Raw genomic sequence first — 19,363 nt, forward strand, 5'->3', positions numbered from 1 at the left:
TAAAAAATTTAAACTCTTTACAATTCGCAAAAAACATAAAAAACCAAAAAAAAAAGTTAAAAAAAAATGTATTTAAAATTAGTGAGACGTTTGCACACTAAAGTTTTTCGAGATTACTTTTTTGTTTGTTTGAGAAACTTGTGCGCAGCCAAGTTCCCATTTACAGTATCAGTCTAATGAATAACGAACGATGGGAATTTTCGCATATCATATTTGTACACGTACAAAAAGGAGACTCAAGATATCCCCGCAAAATCGTTGAAATTTGATCCAACACAAAAAACAAAAAACGCATGCGCCTACAACACAAATGACAGAGAGATCTATTTCAGTTCAGTATCGCTATTTAACAGCGATCCAACAGTAAAAGAAAACGCTTCATCTTTATTAGGGCCCAATAATATGAACAAAAAGATAACCCACCGAAAGGGAAACAATCAGTTTGGAGAAAAATTAAAAATGTTCAACATACTAAAATCTGCACAAGGCTGAACATCCATAGCAAAAGAATAAGAAATGAATGAGCAGACTGTTGGGAAAATAAAGCGAATGCGAGCTTTTTTTCGAAAGGATGTAGCCAGGGAACTATTGACAGCATACAATTTTCCACATATAATCGAGATGATTCAATGGGAGCAGTAGAAAAAGCTCTAGTAATTTGGGTACAAAACAATAGTAAAAAAATACCGGTAGCTTCTAGTTCAATAAGATTTTTTTTGTTTCATTGTCGGAACAACTAGCAAGTACAGCACGCAGACACCAATAAGTCCATTGTAATGCACTCGGATTCACTTGTAATTTTCTTTAAATCTACACGACCTCCGAAGAAATCTGAGTAGACCTTGTGGTGCTAAGGAGCCAAGGTAGTCGCCTCTTAACACATCAGTGCCAAAGACCTAAATCCTGATTTGAGCGAAAGCGGGGCAGAAAGTGATAGGCCGTCTCATCGTACTCTTCACAAGATGGATAGAGTACGATGAGATACAAACGCTTAACAATTTAAGCTTTTCAAAAGAAACGCAGCAAATTCCATCTACCACAGCATTTAGCGCAAGCTAGAGATGTTTTGAAAACTTAAAAAAAATACACAATCTGCATTCAACTTAAAGAGGACGCTGGTGACGAAAAATCTGTAAAAGAATATTCGGCGAAACTGGCAAAAAGGATTAAATAAAACTCTTACGTTCCTAACCAAATATTCAATGCCAATGATACCGAGTTTATTCAGAGGGGAAAAATGTCCAGAACTTATTTGTTAAAATCTGAATTATTTTTGAATTCTTTTTTTTTCATTATTAATTAAATTTTTTTTTACTTAATTTTTATTAGGTTTTTTATTGTTTTTACTTGAAAGGAAAATTAATGAAAAGGAATTAATGTTTACGTTTTAGTTTTTAAAAGCAAGTTGAATTGAAAGTGCAACAAACCTTAGCTCATTTTATACGATTTGAAGAGCACATCTTCTACTTGTCTTTGCCTTCGATTTACACGGTTTTTAGGTTTATTGAACATATCCGTGTACTTTGTATGAACTCTGTGTCTCGTTTTACACAGTTTAGTTTGGCACGATCTTTCCAAGAACGTACATAACTACCATGTAAATCGAGGGATGAGTGTTTATATTAAGAAAAAACCAATGACCAATCTAAGCATTACAGAAACAGACTTTGAACAGCAACATTTTAGCTGTTAATTTACAATATGCCTAACAGAGGATAAAAATAACAAAATATTGCAGCAGAATATTATTAATTTGTTTTTATTTATCTTCAAAGCACAATTTTTTTTATTAATCTCCCACCGCTCGTAATTCACAGGATCGACACTACTTATATATTATTGTATTTGTATAGAAAAATATGCACAGCACCGCTTTGCTTATTTCCTTTTTCGCAATTAAGGTTCATGCCTTCGATAAGTATAGCATGTAAATATGTGGTTTGCTGAGAGAGAGAGAGAGAGAGAGCGTTTGTAAGTAAAAGAGCTGAAAGGAGAGTTAGTGATACAGTGATGATGCGGTTAATGAGTGAGAGAATGTTTGCAATATTCATTTATTTATAGGTATTTCAAATTTTAATCCATAACTGTCTAGTACTTAAAACACTAGACTGCAGATTAATAAAAATAGGTGAAGAATACAATAAAAAAACTCTACATTTAAATTGTTTTTTTTTTTTTTGTTTTTTGTTCAAAAGAGCGTAAAATGTGTAAAGTTTTATTTCCATTGTATTAAGAATACGCGTAGATGTATACAACTATGTAAGTAACATAAATAAATATGTATTCATTTTGTGCATAATGAACAGTCTAACATAGACCAATTTAATGAAACGAAATTTACAGCATTTTTGTATGAAGTGCTCAGCATAAAAAATACGCATACACGCCCACACTTTAGCGCATTTAAACTAAGCTTAAATTTAAAATAGTTAAGGTATAGTTTGTTGTTTGTCTTAATTACAAAGAAAATAAAAAAAAAATTAATTAGCTTTAAAAGTGTATGCAGTTTATAGGCAATAAAAATGAGTTCGAATCATATACATATTTAAGTTAAATTGGAAATTTTTGTTAGCTCCTCCTTTTTACCCATTTTGGTAGTAGAAGTGAGTTATGCTTAGTCTCTTTGCTAAAGTGGTTTTAAATTTAACATCAGAATATTGCCCATTACTCTCGCGTGCTTGATGGGGATTTTAGCAGTTAATAGCAGAAATATGTTAAAAATTTATATGCTACAACTGCTTTAAAATTCACTTAATTAGTTTCTGTGCATAAGCAGAAAATAACAAGTAATTAAAAAAAATTTAAAATGGAAAAAATGTGATGAAGTTTTGTTGTGTGGAAATGATTACGAATATAAGGAGTGACTTAGAAATATTTTTTTTCTTCGAAATTTTTTCTTTGCTATAAAATAATCTCAGCTCATTTTTAAATAAATGTGCATATTATTGAGCTCTGAAAGTGGAAATATAGTTTTTGAGTCGATTAATGGCGTAGAACTAAGAATGAGAAAATAATAATAATAAAATAATATTACTGATAATACAATATCATAATATAAAGAGGGGTAATAGCAAGCAAAGGAAACGGTTAAGTACCAGGTAAAGGCGCCGCCGCCCTTTACTCACAATAAATACAAAAACAAACGTCTAAAGGCAAAGTACTTGAAGTCGGATGTAGTTTTAAATCGGTATAGCTGATGTAAATCTTAATATTTAGCGGATAGAAATAATAATCTTTTTTCATCGAAATGCCTAAAAAAAGTGAGCTTTGTTACGAAAAAGGAGCGAAGTTCCAAGTTTTAAGTGAAGAAGGGAAGTCTCAAGTTGAGATTGCCAATTTGGTGGTATGTTCGCGGTCGAATGTGCTATTACGCGATTTGCGTAGACAAAATCCAATCATAATAAATCAAAAAGTGGAAGAAAACGCCTCACTAGTGTTCCGAAATACCGAAAACTGATGCCCGAGTCTCTCAAGGTTAGTAGGTGCCCTTTCGGAAGAAATTGGAAAATCTGTTAGTACTCGAACAGCTCTAAGAAAGCTTCTAAAAACAGGTTTAAAAGGACACAAAGCCAGAAAAAATAGGAAAAAGCGTTTAGAACGGGTTTCTCCTCCGATACCCACATTTTAGACATTTTAGAGAGGAAGATTGATCGAATGTTTTGTGGTCTGATGAATCGAACTTCCAAGAAGGCTTGGTTTACATCATTTTAAAATATCTACAACCATAGTTTCTTAACCTAGTCCAGTTTCGAGGAAATAACACATATCTCATAAAAAGATTATTTTTCTTTTCCTACAGGCATATGGAACACCTGCTGTGACGTTCGTGAGGCGACGGGTTCACGAGGAATCCATTCAGATTGCGAATAATGGCCTGGGGTTGTATGGCTACTGATGGTGTCGGTGAAATGTTCATATGCGAGGGTCGTATGGAGAGAAACTGTACTTTTGCCTTCGTTAACGCATATTTTTGGCGACACTAATTCAGATAGAGTTGAGTTCCAACAAAACAATGTTCCTTGTAACAAATCAGCGACTAGAATGCGTTGGTTTAGAGACAATAACATCGCTTTACTAGATTGGCCTCCATTGAGTCTCCAGATCTAAACCCCTTAGAGCACATGTGGGCTATTTTAAAACGTAAGGGAAAGGAACACAGCATAACATCTCAAACAGCCGTGAAGTCGCAAAAAATGTGAAGATATAAGAATCAGAGTGGGGGAGCAAACTATACGTCTCAATCCGCACTGAAATACCTAGGCGTCGTAATAGACTGTAGACAAAATTTTAGGGCTAATATTAACTACGCTATAGAGAAAACGGGGGCATCCAAGCGGTACTCTCATAGATGATCCAAAGTCAATCAGGCGAAAATGCTGGTGAATATAGCTATTTCCGTCCTCCTCGGTCCTCGGTAAGCAGCCTCAGCTAAATGCGGCGAAACTGAAGGAAAACAAAAGAAAGTTGTTGTCTGTATATAGGATAAGTGACTTAAGGGCGTGTTGCGGTTACAGAACCATATCGGATGATGCGTCGTTGCGCTGGCATGATACCAGTGAATATACTCGCAAGCGAGATGAAACGAATCTATGGTAGATATGCAGAAGTTACAGAAAAAAAACTGTTAGAGCAGAGGACAGACTTGCTTCATTAAAAAGATGTCAAGACCGATGGAACCCCTCCAGTAAGGGTGCACCAATGTTGAAGAAGACGTGGAATAAGTTAGTTTCCACTGCTCACGGTTTACGGCAGAAAGTAGACTTCCAAATGCAACAGACATAGCTATGTTATGGAGTCGGAAGAAAAGTGAGAGGAAGTAGCTACATTCGTTACAAGAACTCAAGGAGAGCTAAGATGCATTGAGCAGGCGGGAAGCCATAGCGGATATACCTATGTAGATATTAACGAAGCTAACCAGCCCTGCGAAGTAATACGTTGAAGTAGTACTGAAGGGAGAGTGGTGCAGTAGACGGACTTCAGGGTTTAGTACGTAGACGTACTGTTTTGCAAGTCCAGCACAGTAAGATAATTACGGACTGGGCGTGGTCTGGGCGAATGAGATGGACCTTTAGCAAGGGGAATGCCGTTTATGTGACTGTATCTATGAAAGATTCCCCTCTCGAAAATAAAAGACTTCCTTCCCCATTATGGCGGGTGCAGCGCCATAAGTACAGCCGAATGTGTGAAGTTTGTACGCAGTATGCCCGAGAGGATTGCTGCTGTTATCAAAGCAAATGGTGGGCCAACTAAATGATAATGTTTTTATCATTTATTCCCTTTATTTGTACTGATTTATTATTAAAATATTTGTCAAGGTCCAGATTTTAGTGTCCGCTACTGTATATTAGTTTGTAAATATATATTTTTTTCAGATTCAAATTGTCACCAGTTATAGTGAGTGCAGTGTCGCATTTTGTAAAATTTTCAGATACATTGTTTTTGTAATATATATTGACATATGTTTGATAAATACTTCAAGTGCTATGTTTCTATCGTCTTTCCTTCCACAAAACAAAAAAAAAATTTGAAGTATTTTTTTTCAGACCGCTAAAATGGCGTTACCCTTTTAAGGACACTTTAAAGTTGTGAATAGTTTAACTTTCCGATTAATAAAACTTACTTTGTTAGTTAGATGAGATCATACACTGTTTCCTTATCCATCTAATGGAGTAAATTTGAATTCAGGAATGCAAAACTGTACTTTAACTAGGTTTTTCAATAAAAAAAAACGGGCACTTCTACATTGATAGAGGTGCCCGAAAAATAACAAAAGATTATTGACCAAACTCTCACCTATGTGGGCTAATAAAGTGCATTTTAAAAATAAAACAATGATCTTAAGTTGCTTCATTTTGTTACTTCTGCCACTTTTGAGACTACCCCATGCCATCATAAGATGTGTTTAGTGTCAATGTGAAGAAAATGTTAGGAAATTTTTGAATTGCAGTGTAATAACCTAAACAGACGACGGAGTTAATCGGGATTACCGGCGCAGTTAAATCTGATTGTAATTGTAGCGTGACAGACAGTTGTTACGCGGATTACTGAACAGCTGATTTGTTTATTGGATAGCTTTGTCAGTAAAAGATGGACCGCAGGCAACAAATACCGCTAATAGTTGCCCTGATATTAAGAAATAATTATTTATTTAAACTGCTCCGAAATATCAAAACAATTAATGTAATTTCGAAAGTGTTGGTGCAAACTAGCATAGCATTCAGTCTTTCTTGTTCTTCCTTTTAAAAGTCTGATTATTTTTCATTCACAATTGCTGTTAACTGACATTTCCCGGCAATGTTGCCATCGAAAATTTCCGCTACTCCGCTTAAATTAGGGGAATTAATAATACGTTCACATATAAGAAGATGATCTACTTTTCCGTGCTTAACTCCCGATCCGTAATTAAAAAGCGAGATTTCCCATACAAAAATTCTCTCCCAAAATCTGAGATTAAAAAATAATCCTAGATAATAACCATACTTTTTGACCTACAACCCTGGGTTTTCTGTGTAATAGATCTTTTTTTTTACGAGTGTAAAGAAAAAGGTCAAAGTAAAAACTAAATAAAATGGGTACCGGCAAAGAAAACATATATATTTTTCATATCGTTAATAGCAATTAAACAAACCAAAAACACCGAAATGTTCCACCAAAATAATTTCTATGAAGAAAAACCTTTCACAACAGTATTGACAGCTGATGGTCAATTTTGTAGGTAATCTGCCATGGTGAATGGGTAGATTAATTTTATGGATTTATTAGTAATTAGTGTTCAGTGTTCAAAATGAAGAAAAAGTTATAAAATTGTTTAACTGTATGTATGTATAAGCGCATATTAGCACATATATATATTAATCAAATGTGTAAGAATCTGCCTATTGAAATTCGTAGAGTCCCTGCGATGAACGCATTGCGGTGGCAGGTATGAGTCAGACAGCTGACGTCCACACTACCAAAAAGAAAACTTTGTTTTCAAAGCAATAAACGCATGTAACTGTGCATATATTTCTATACAAAAAAATAAACAAATTAAAATAAATGAAAATATTCAAACCTGCAACATACAGCCACACATTCACGCAAAGGCGCATAAAAGTAAAGGCAAAGAGCATTTGGGAGTGTGGCACTTGCGCAAAGCTCTGTGGTTCAAATGGACGAATATAGTGCGCCGATGTGGCAGCGTCCAGAACGCATTACCTTGACTCGCGCATGACATTCACGCTGTTCATACCCAAGTGCGACGTGCATGCGCACTTAAGTGCCTACTTTTGTGCTTATGCCGCAGCATGCACATGCAAATGTATACCATGTAGGGTATGTGAGTAGGAACCGTTACGGTTGAAATACGTAAATTTCGCTAAAATTCTTATTGTAAAATACAAAAATATGCTACTAACATAGAAAAACAAAGTAAAACTTACAACTACACTTACTTAAATATAAATACAATATAATTTAGTTAAAAAAGAGGAAAACACTCACACTTGCATGCAAAACAAAAACACAAAAAACATATTCACGCCTAAACTAGTAACTGAAGCAATATGCTTTCCTTTGTTTTCGCTACAAATTAATTGGAGTTATTTTAAAACTTTAAATATTTCTTTGTAAATGGAAATATTTTTCATAGCCTAGCGTAGCGTTAGTTTTGAATGTTTATATGTATGTGTGTATGCACTTTGTAAGACGTCGCGCACGCCACTTCAGTGCAGCGGCGGCGGCGTTCGATTCGGTGACTTGTGCACCAGCAGACTCTTCGGCACATGCTTGGACATGAAGTTTTGTTGTTGCTGTTGCAATAGCAATTGATTATTTTCCTTTTGCAATTGCTGCAGATGTAGTTGCAAGTCATATTGTTGTTTGCGTCGACGCGCTTGCCCTACACCACCGCCACCACCGCCGCCGCCTCCTCCTCGTTGATGGGGCTGCCAAGGCGGTAGTGCCATTTTGGTTACATTGCGTCGCCACATGCCCGCCGGGCATTTGGTACGCTTGCGCCATTCATCCGGTACCTGCACGCCCAGCCGTCGGCATTCGTGCGCATAAGCGGCGAAACTGTCGCAGTGACACATGCCGTTCGGGCATTCGCATACGTCCATCTTGCAAGCATCAAAATAGTTATTGGGATTTAGTCTATTATCACAGTTTCCAAATACTTCAGATTCGCGCAGCCAACGACAGTACGCATTTGCTTGACGTTGCTTGCAATTTGGCCGCGCTGCCAGTTTGTCCACACGCCGTGAACACGCCTTCGATCCGCCCACCTTCCATGAGTTCGCGAAACGCCACACCTCGGCGTCCGTGTGATTGTTGCCATCGCGGCTAGTGAGATCGTCACGTCCAATGCCGTTAAAGTTGCCGCATAGACCGCATAGCTTTTGCTTGAATGAGGCAGGTGCAGTCAATTGCAGAAAGTTATTTCCATCCCATTCGAGACTTAACCCCAAATCGGTTTGCAGTAATATACTGTCACCGTGTCGTTCGATGCTCACAATAGAGCTTTCGGGTGTACCTTTATAGGGTAGCAGTACACGACTCCCATTCACTTTTACGCGCAGTTTTTGCCCTAAATTGACGCGCATGCCATGCATCTTCAGCGTGACCGTCTTCGCCCATGAGGAACGTTTCGTGCCGCGTCCATCGTTTGTCAGACGTATTGAGAATGTGTGGTCGCGACAATCGGCAGCCAACAGATACTTGCACGAACCTTGGAAGCTGAAGAATTTGCCATCGAAAGTTTTGAAATGTGGATCACCGAAGACAGTGCAAGTACCAGCGGTCTCTATGCAGCGCGGACAACACTCACCCGGCAACGTTTTTTTCTCTTCGTTCGAGCGACATTTCACTGGCGGGCAACGCATCTCGGAGCAGCGTATATTCCCAGCAGTACAACGACATGAGCGGCATGGACCCAAATTCCAGGTTTCGTTGTTCATGTAGGTGATACCGCTGTGTATGCATTCGTTGCGCACTTCGGACGTGATACAGTGTGGACAGCAGCCATCCATTTCCTGATACTCAGGCGAACATTCCAATATAGGACAGGTGTTACGCTGACAGACCGATGTGCCGTTGCTGCAGGTGCAGTTAGTGCAACGATCGGGCATAAACTGGGTCTTGTCGTAGTAGACCTTGTTGTTGAAAATGCATTTGCCTGGAGAAGAAAGGGAAAATAAGAAAACTTAACTTGAGAATAAAAATCATAAAGATGTCTAAATGGGTTTTGGCAAAAACTTAACGCTTAAGCTAAAGAAAGCTACCGAACTGTCTTTGTTATCTATAATAAGAGTAGCATAAAAGCTTGTTAAAGACATCTCTTTGTCTCTTTTATTTAAAGTATGCTATAGTAAATATATATATATATAGTAAATGCTCTGTTGAGCTAACATCTCAAACTCACCAATTACAGGCATGAACTCACGATGTTCGGTGCAACGCGGGCAACATTCGTTGGGATTTTGTGTCTGCTTTGAGATGGGACATTGCAGTATTGGGCACGTTTTCTTGGCACAAGTGAGCTTATTCTTCGAACATTGACACACCATGCAGCGATCATCTATAGAGCCGACTACCTCCTGACCCTCGGCTACAACTTGTCCATTAATCTTACAACCTGAAAGTAGAAATGAAATGATTATGCAAGTAACTAGAAACGGCTTTGGGAAGAACTACTTGTAAGTATTATTTAGCACTATTTATATAATTATATTCCATTGGAATTCAGAGATAGGTGTTTTGACCCTGACCGGAAACTTGAAAATAGCATCATCGGACTATATTGACCTTCACACTCACCCTGCAAAAGGCGTAATGAAACGGAACTTGACTTATTTGCTGAGAGAGAGGAGAAATACCAGTCCTGAGCTGATGTTGAGAAATGATCTCATCGAAACAGTCTTTTGAATATTAACTTAAGAAGCTTAAGTGTCGAGGGCTGGCAAATAATTTTCAACTTCACCTGCATGACTGAATATGTTCCGACACCTGCTAGGTTGTTTGTTCTTCAAAACAGATGAAATTTATACTTCGCTTGCTGAATGTGGTACCCGTGGACATCTCAGCGAAATCAGCCGCTGCATGCGCCGCAATCAAATGTAGTGTTCGGGTCATAGACTTAAGCTACGGACGCTCTAGTATTTTTAAAAATTTTGAGTTCATTCCCATATTGCTGGATCAATGTATACCCACGCTGGAACCAAGCGGTACTTGTTCCATTCATATTTCCTAAAGGGAGGAGTGGGCGGTCTACAACATTTGGAAACAGGGTATGGCAAACATCTTTAGGGATGGCTCGAAGTTGGACGGCAGAGTTGGTGGGGGAGTATTCTGTAAGGAGCTTCCCATCACACTCAAATTTAGTATTCCGGATTACTGGGGATCATCTACTCCGTCATCCAAGCAGCAATTACGGCCTTGGGCTCGTTCTTTGTGCGTTTGAAATTAGTCGGGGAATACCTGATTTATCTCTCGACTGCATCGGAATACTTCGCTATTTAGCTCATCTGGGTTTCCGCTCACAGAGCACACAGCATAGAGGGAAACTACTGGGCTGATGAGCAAGCTAGATAGGGGACCCTGGAAACGGTTTCAACATAAAGTTAGAAGATTGGGATTCCCCTGAGAACCTGTGGTCTACTCCTGGAAAGATGGGTCTCCCATCAACGTAGCGAACCCTGGGTTAGTGCGAAAACGTGCAAAGTTGCGAGATCCGCCTGGCCACGGGGAGATCGGAGGCACTCGAGGGAACTTCGAAGGTTCACAAATCCGAAGATCTCGAATATTGTGGGTATCCTTACTGGATAATGCCCTTTTGGTGTCCATGCGGTGAGATTTGGGATTGCTTCAAGTCCTTTCTGCAGTAGCTGTCTTGAGGATAAGATGGAATCATCTCAGTACTTTTTTTTCAGCTGTCTTACTTTCGTCGGGCAAATATTAAGACATCTGGGCTCTCACTCTTCTGTTACACCTGCGGATATTGCGGGTTTAAATATCACACACCTGGTGATTTGCATCAGTAGCTTGAAGCGGTTAATGCAAAGGTAATTAGCCACTGTTGGTCGTCAGCCTCTAATCCAAAGCCCCTTCTGCCTTTTTCCACCTGCTTGATTTTTTTTCTTCTGGTATCATAATGAACGAAGTTTGATTCTTTGTCCAAGTGGGCATCCTCGCGTGGGTAGTCATTTATCCTATCCTAATACGTCGCTTCCCATTCGCAGTCCCTGTAACACTCGGCAGCTGGTACTGTTATGGCAACCACCTCTTTCTTAAAAACAGTGGGGCTGCCATCCAGGGAAAATGAAATACAATTCAACCCAGAGACCCAAATGCGTATACAATAATTGGTGTCCGGTGGGAAAATTGCACACAAAGTTTGTTGCACTACTCTTAACGTTGAGACATGACGCTTCGAAACCGTCTTCCGTACATAAACTAATAAAGTTTGTTGTCGATGTCTCCTTAGCTTTCCACACAGTATTCAGCGCCCTAACAAATGAAGTTTATTCAAGGAGAACCAATGTACAGTTCATGTCTTAGAGCAACTAACTTTTAGCTTGGCAAACATTTTTTCAACTGTAGCTGAAAGGTTTGTCATCTCCATCGGCCAGATGTGTTGCTGAAATATCGTAAACAAGTACGAGTATGTGTGTATGGTTACCGCCATAATTTTTTTAAATTATATCTAATTATATGTATGTATGTATGTAAGCATGTAGACGCATAGAATTATACTGGCGCACAGCACAGATTCATTCTATTCGATATTCTACACTTCTATCATAAACAATAATTTCGATCAAGTTTTATTGTGGCTTAAATGATTTAATGACATTATTGTGATTGGCAAATCATAAAATAAAAATACGTCAACGACATTCCGCTTTTTATAGAACACGGTCACAACTTTATTGTTTTTGTTAGGACAGGAGATTAGCGAGAAATCAACTTAAGAGACTGCGCTAAATGCGAGTAGTTTGCCATCAGACTGAATGTGGTGCTTATTTTTGGATATTGACCCAATGTTTTGGAATTATATAAGAACTAATAGCAATATGAGGGGACACACACACACATATATATATATATATATGATCATACATAAACTATTTAGGGTATACTAATACATGCATGCATACATAAACTTTATGTATTTATTATAGTATTTGTTGGTGCGCTGATACTTTGGGTTTTATAAGAATATGGAATGATTATTATTTTAATTTGCTTGCTTTGTTTTTTCATACTATGCTCTTTTGTTTTTATTTCCTCAGTTGTGATTCTGTCATGCTTTTGGGGATTATGCGAATGGTGTTCGGTTGTTTTTATTGCTTTGCTTATTACTTTTGACGTATAGTTATTGCCTATTGTTAGTCTTTTTGATTCATAGGCATATATACATAGACATATTGGCAATCCCGAAATTCTGGGATGCACTTAATGTAATCGCGAAAAATCGTGATTTAACAGGAAGTTGATTTCTTAAATCGAGCTATCCAAGCGAGGTATGGCAACGAGGATACGGCAACTTTTTATATTTCTAGCAACAAATTTCTTTACTCATAAATATTTTTGTGGGCCCTCAAAGTAATCCCGTTCAATGCTTTCTCCAATCTCTTCCAACTATGTGGACTGTATCTCTACAAGTATGACTAATCTCCGCCTTTTCATAGGTATGGGGAACAAGAACCAATCGTAAGGGGTCATGATGGTTGAGCCAAGATTATGGAGTCATGTTTGACCAACAAATTCAGATTTGTAACCTTTGTATCTGTCAACAATAAACTAAAATGTCATTTAGTTGAAACTGTAAATACGTGTTCACAACATGAGTACCGACACAAAAAAAATACAATAAGAAAATTGAAAATCGCATGTAAAGGGTTTTCCAATAACAGGTGTTATTTTGAATAGCCCGCTATTTCGGTAGATGCCACTTTTGAAGCTGTCATTTTTTGATATATGACAAATAGAAACTACGCCATCATTAAAAATGGAACGATACATGCTTAAACAACGCATTGAAATTATTGAAATTCACTACAAAAATGGTGAAAATTTGGCAGAGACGTTTCGTAAAACTCGAACATTTTTGGGTCAACGTGAAGCACCTTGTCGGACCGCTATACAGAAATTGGTGAAAAAATTCGAGCTGTTGGGGCAAGTTAGTTATGTGAAGAATAAAACCCGTGCACGTCGCTCAAGAACAGCTAAAAAAGCCGAAAATATTGCTGTTGTAGCCGAAAGTGTTGAAGAAAACCCAGGTTTGTCCACTCCTCGTCGTTCTTTGGAATTAGTCATTCCACAAACTTCATTACATTGTATTTTGCATAAAGATTTGCAATTTGGGTCTTAAGGTTTATAAATTCCAGTTAACACAATAACTCAAGCCAGCCGATCATCAACAACGTCGTGACTTTGCTGATTGGTTCGTTGAAATGCATGAAAATGATCCGGAATTGAATCGAAAAATTATCTTGAGTGATGAGGCCCACTTCCACCTCGGTGGCTTCGTCAACAAGTTAAATTATTGTCCGATATGGGGCTTAGAAAATCCAAGAGTTATTGTTGAAAAACCTCTCTATCCTCAACGTGTGACTGTTTGGTGCGGTTTATGGTCCGGCGGAGTCATTGGACCTTACTTTTTCGAAAATGAAGCTGAAGCAACTTACGGTGAATGGATTGCGCTATCGAGGCATGATTAATGATTTTTTATAGCCGGAATTGGATGGTAATGATCTGGACAATGTTTATTTTCAAGAAGACGGCGTTACGTGCCACAGAAGCAACGAAACCATTTATATTTTACGGGAGTAACATCTCTTATTGGAAAACCCGTTGCATATGTACATTGCACGATGAACAGAATAATGTGGTGGCGCCTATCGTGACCCCGTTATTTTGCTCTAAGCGAATTCAACAATAGCAGCTGCTTTTCGTGACGTCACACTAGTCTAATTGGTGACAAGTGTGACCAGAATACCATTTTTGTAACATGATTTAGCATTTTTTTAGCATAGCATACACCTCTATGGATCACATTCGTATTTAGTAAATTCAAAGGCTTTTTCAAATTTACAAAAAGTTTTTAACTGTTCACTAGAAGGGGATCCAATATTCTTACAAAAGGAGCAAAAAATATTGAATATTATAAAAATCCAAAAATTTTCAAGAGCACTAAACTCTTCTCAGACTGGCTGCTTCAGCCTATTGGTTTAATTATAAAGTTTTATGTATAAAGTTTTTTTTAAGTTACAATTTTGGTGCTGCAAATTAAAAAAAAAAAGAAACAAACACCAAAGGAAAGATTTTTGCATTTTAGGTATGAAGAAGTACTAAAGAAGTATAAGGGTTGGCAGCACTGTACAACTAGACTAGTGTGACGCCACGCATTCTGATACGCGCCATCTTCTTTCTATCATTATTGCATACGTCGCCTGCAAAATTTGAAAAGTCAACTTATTTTTCGAGCACACCTCGTACGTATTATGTAAATATATACACTCCCTATTCAAAACAATTCGAACTTTTTAAAAACAAACAGTGAATTTTTGTGACTATTTCGACGTACAGTTTCGCACGCGAGGGACCTGCAGTTTTAAGCCGACTCCGAAAGGCAGATGCAGTTTGAGGAACTTTTTCATGGCAGAAATATACTCAAAGGTTTGTTTTTGCCTGCGTTCCCTTTTAGAAAAAACTATTTTACTATCATTAGGTGTTTCATGTGAGATTCGAGCATGTATAATGTCGAATAGTAGTCACGTACCAACCCATTTGGCTGAGGCAGCCGCCATTGTGAATTAAATTGTGAAAAATTGTAAAAATTGTGCGAAAGATGTCTCTATAAGTTAGTTTTATTTAAAGATATGTGGGCGTTTTTAGAATAGTGGGTACTTTTCGATATATAAATATGTGCAATCATATGTGTGCGCGTGCTGTACTACTACATTATAGGACTTATATATTACTTACCTTGGCATGTGGGACAGCATTCGCCTTGCTTTGGCGGTATAACGAGTTCGTCATCACATTGATTGAAGCATTTCATTGTCGTTTCGGTGACGACACTGGCAACGCATTTATATGTTTTACAGGGATCTTCGGGATCGGCCCATTCAGAACCACTTGGGTACGGTGTGCCGCGAAAAATACAACCTAAGGAGAGTAAAAAAATTATTAAAAAAACAAAATTGTAATTTTGAAATTTTTTTATAAAATCTAATATTTTAGTAATAGAAATATTTTAGTAATAGAAGAAAAATTCTCAAAATTCTTATAAATAATAATCACAAATTAATAAATCAAATCATTTTAAAATTTTGAAACGACCGTGGCACTTTTAAATAAATATCGCCTGTTTTCCGATAGTTATTCAAAATTACAAAAATTAGAGAAGAACACCCTAAAAGTTTTCAATTTACTATGTGTGCCCAAGTCAAACAAAAATTTATCGATCTCGAAATTACAAAAATGCGCGAGTAACTTAATTGAAAACTAAAATTTCAGCTCAAAAAGTTAAAAGGAAAAATTAACTGGTCTTTAAGTATTAGGTGCGCAACGAAGTTCTCGCTTTTTTTTGATGAACATACAACTTTATTCTTTAAAAACTGGTTACAAGTGAATCATTGAAAGTATTGCCAATCGCTGGCTACTACTTTTTCCCATCTTTCTGGTAAATCTCGTATACCGTCGCGGTTAAACTGTTCATCTTTTGAGGCTATCCACGGATCAAGCCATTTTTTGATGTCTTCGTATGATCGGAACAGGTGATAATCGGAACAGGTGATAATCGGATGGCACAATATCTGGAGAATATGGCGGGTGGGGTAGGATTTCCTATTTCAGTGTTTCCAGGTAGATTTTAACGGGTTTGGCTGAAGGCTGAGCCTTGTCATCCCTTTTTTATGCCTCTTCGCGATTGCGTCCGCTTCTCGCGCAGTGCTCGGCTCAATCGCATCAATTGAAGTCGGTACCGATCCCCAGTGATAGTTTCGCTTGGTTTTAACAGTTTATAATAAATAACACCAACTTGGTCCCACCAAATACAAAGCATAACCTTCGCAGCGTGAATATTCGGCCGAGGCGATGACGTAGAAGTATGACCGGGCAGTCCCCATTACTTTCTTTTCTTTGGATTGCTGTAATGAGTCCATTTTTCATCACCCGTCTCGATGCGATGAAGAAAACCGCTGGAGCAGTTGTTCACAGGCGAAAAAGCGACCTTCAACATCCCTTGGTTTTAACTCATAAGGAACCCAAGTCCCCTATTTCTGAATCATTCCCAAAGCATGCAATCGCTTGGAAATGGATTGGCGGATAACTCCTAATACTGAAGCAAGCTCTTCTTACATTTGACATGGATTCTCATTGAGCAATGCCTCCAATTCAGCGTCTTCGAAGGTTTTTAGCCGCCCTTCACGCGGACGGTCGTCAACATTTAAATCACCGTCTTTGAAGCGACGGAACCAATCTCGGCACGTTGTTTCACTTAAAGCACTCCATGAACTTATGTAGCTCTTGATGCGCTTCAGCCGCCGAATTTTTCGAATGAAAGAGCAAAATCAACACTTCCCGCAAATGACGATTATTCGGCACAAAATCAGACATTTTTACAAAACCAAAAGTATATGATACCAAAACAAAATCACTAATGTGTCGAAGCAGTTTGTTTAGCATATGTCTAAGCTTGGTTTATGGCGTTAAAGTTATGTTAGAATCGACTAGCACACACTGCTGGCGGCATCTATTCACCTTAGTTGCGCACCTAATATATCAGCCGAGAATTTAAAAAAGCGCTTTAGAGAGCGAAAATGCTCCTCGATGAAATGGCTTCTAAAGTTAGAGGTTAATTGAGTAAACGGTCCATAGGGGACTATCGTAACGCTAAGAAGACTGCAAATATATTAAATATTTTTTAAATATTTTATATATGCCGGTTAAAAGTTATGCAACCACATTTGCGATTTTTCACTTAAATTCTTCACACAACCTTTAATTCACAAATCCCTATTTGTATGCGAAAACTTGCGCTGATTATATAAAGTTCGCATCTATCCGAACTTTAGTAATCCCGGTGGTGTAGAATTGTCAAAAAATTGATTTTTTTTATATTTCGAAAGTATAGGCTTTTAAGAATATACTGTCAAATTATTGAAAGAATATTCGCAGTAGTTTCGATTCTATAGCCGTTTTAACAGGTAGAGTCAGATTCGTCACACGGCCACTCTCAAAACTTTAAACTCAATTATCTCGAAAACTCTTTTGATGTTATCAAAAAAAAAAAGCAGAAAAAAAATCTATTTAACCGAATCTTCTGAAATTTTAATATTTTGTTCACTATCTCCCGTACAATAATCATATTATTCTTTCAATTTTTTCGTTTTTTTATTAAAAACTGAAAAAACCCCGATTTATTGAATGTCAAATTCAAAACCGCGCCATTTTGTGAATTGTTTTTTTTAATTATAGTACTACAGTCATTATAATGACTGATTAATAATTTTTTTGGTTTTTGTGTTTCATATAAATACAAGAGCCAAAATGGACAACACCGTCCAGGTCCAATTTTTCGGGAGGGTCAACTTTAGCGAAATTTTTAAAGTTATTAAAATAAAACAAATTAAATTTTTCAAATTTTTGTATGTAAACGAAGTTAAATACAGACCATGAAAAATTGAAATATCGTTTTTCATTTTTTTATTGTAAAAAAAAAATTCCTGAAAATACCCTAAATTTTCGAACTCTAGTCCCGATTATATAAAGTCCGCCTTCATCCGAACTTAAACACTCCTTTGCTTATTTTATCTTAAAACTAAAATCTTTAAAATATTTCGTTCAGCGCAACTTACCTTTACATTTCCTACAACATGTGTCTGGGGTTTTGCGATCCAACAAATAGCAGTCATCGATGGATGGACAGCTTTCCTTGTCACAGTTAACAAAACCATTCTATAAAGAAAGAAAGACGTATGGTCATAATTTCTAATGCATATAAATGAAATTCTAATTTTAAACGTAAACTTTAATATTTAATATTTTCTCTATTCAGTATAGCTTTGTAAATATTTTTAAACACCACGATCCAGAAAACCTCCGGTGAGCTATGAGTAAAGCTATTGTCATGGTTGTTTTGTACCTAATTCCTGAATTTTCTTTATTGAGTCTATTAAGAAGCCTTAAGATTTGCATGCCGACAATTATTCGTTGTTTACTCGAGGCACGGCAACCTGAAAAAAAACTATTCCTTTACACTGCTGGTTTGTGAAAATCTAATTTTAATGCTTCCATATATCGACAAATTAGACAGACAACTTCTCCCAAACAAAAACAATCTTTGCTTTTAAGCTTAAACCTGGTTTTTCAAGGGAGGGGATAGTACTTTCACATTTAGCGAGCAGCTTGTTGTTGTTATCCCTTGATTTTACATTACAGAAAAAAACCAGTGGAAAGTACCAAATTAGAGAAAGTTTTGTCAAGAAGAGTTAAGCAATGCAGAGCATTTGGAATGCTATCTGCAACCAGTTCTTCGTATAATTTATTTGGATTAACTGGATAAGAGTTCTCCAGAGCTGGACAAAGAGGGTTCATTGATGACTAGCAGAGATTGCGCCCCAATAGAGTTGACATGAATATAACTTTGAGAGATTATCTGATAGTGAAGTCCAGAATTGATGTTGGGAGGCTTGTCCTCGTTCTCACTACTTATTCGCCTGTTGGCACCCACGCGAGAAAGTTGGGCATAATTTACTCTTACAGTGATTACTACAGAAGCAGCAGGGATGAAAATGACCGGAAAGATCGATTGAGTGGAGTTCGCAGCAGTGTTCATCCAACCACTCAACGGAGATTTGAGTCGCTTCGCCGGGGTTTTTTTACTACTGAAAATTAGTCGAATTCTGTCGTCGTGCCTAATTAATTATTGTTCGAGTTTGGAAAGTATATATCGTCCCCTTAGTATTAAAATAGCCTATAAATTTTTTGATGTTTTGAGAAAATTAATTTCAAACTTTTTGTCGAAAGTAGCTCTCACTCAAATCTCGTTATGTCTGTAAATATTTATTATTTTTTGACTGACGTTTTGACCCACTTTGTGGAACTAGAATTTGAGAAAATTTTGACCACATATAAAATCGACGATGGAGAATCCAAAAATTCAATAAAAAAATAATAGCCTATGAGCACATAGGCTATTGTTATACTAAGGGGACGATATAGAATTTCATAACTTCCCCCACAATTTATTTGAAAACATTATTTGCATAATTTTATTCTCCAAGACACCTAATTTGCAGAATAATTTACGCCGCATTCGTATTTGAGTAAATTTACTAAATTATTGGCGGAACACCGAAATTAATCTGGCGTTTTT

The 19,363-nt window shown here is 37.2% G+C and overlaps 1 protein-coding gene across 4 annotated transcripts in view; it reads right to left on the reverse strand.

Moving 5' to 3' along the window:
- Window positions 1-1,630: 1,630 nt before the first annotated feature.
- LOC128867901 (BMP-binding endothelial regulator protein) overlaps window positions 1,631-19,363 on the reverse strand; it is a 161,911-nt gene continuing 144,178 nt past the window's right edge. For all 4 annotated transcript variants that reach the window (XM_054109504.1, XM_054109505.1, XM_054109503.1 and 1 more), the window contains 4 exons: window positions 17,844-17,943; window positions 14,968-15,150; window positions 9,401-9,613; window positions 1,631-9,154 (listed from right to left, as the gene is read on the reverse strand). In XM_054109504.1, the coding sequence (XP_053965479.1) occupies window positions 7,704-9,154; window positions 9,401-9,613; window positions 14,968-15,150; window positions 17,844-17,943 (1,947 nt within the window). In that variant the 3' untranslated portion in view covers window positions 1,631-7,703. The remainder of the gene's footprint in view (window positions 9,155-9,400; window positions 9,614-14,967; window positions 15,151-17,843; window positions 17,944-19,363) is intronic.

This window comes from Anastrepha ludens, chromosome 6 (assembly GCF_028408465.1).
Source record: "Anastrepha ludens isolate Willacy chromosome 6, idAnaLude1.1, whole genome shotgun sequence".
NCBI classification, from domain to species: Eukaryota; Metazoa; Arthropoda; class Insecta; order Diptera; family Tephritidae; genus Anastrepha; species Anastrepha ludens.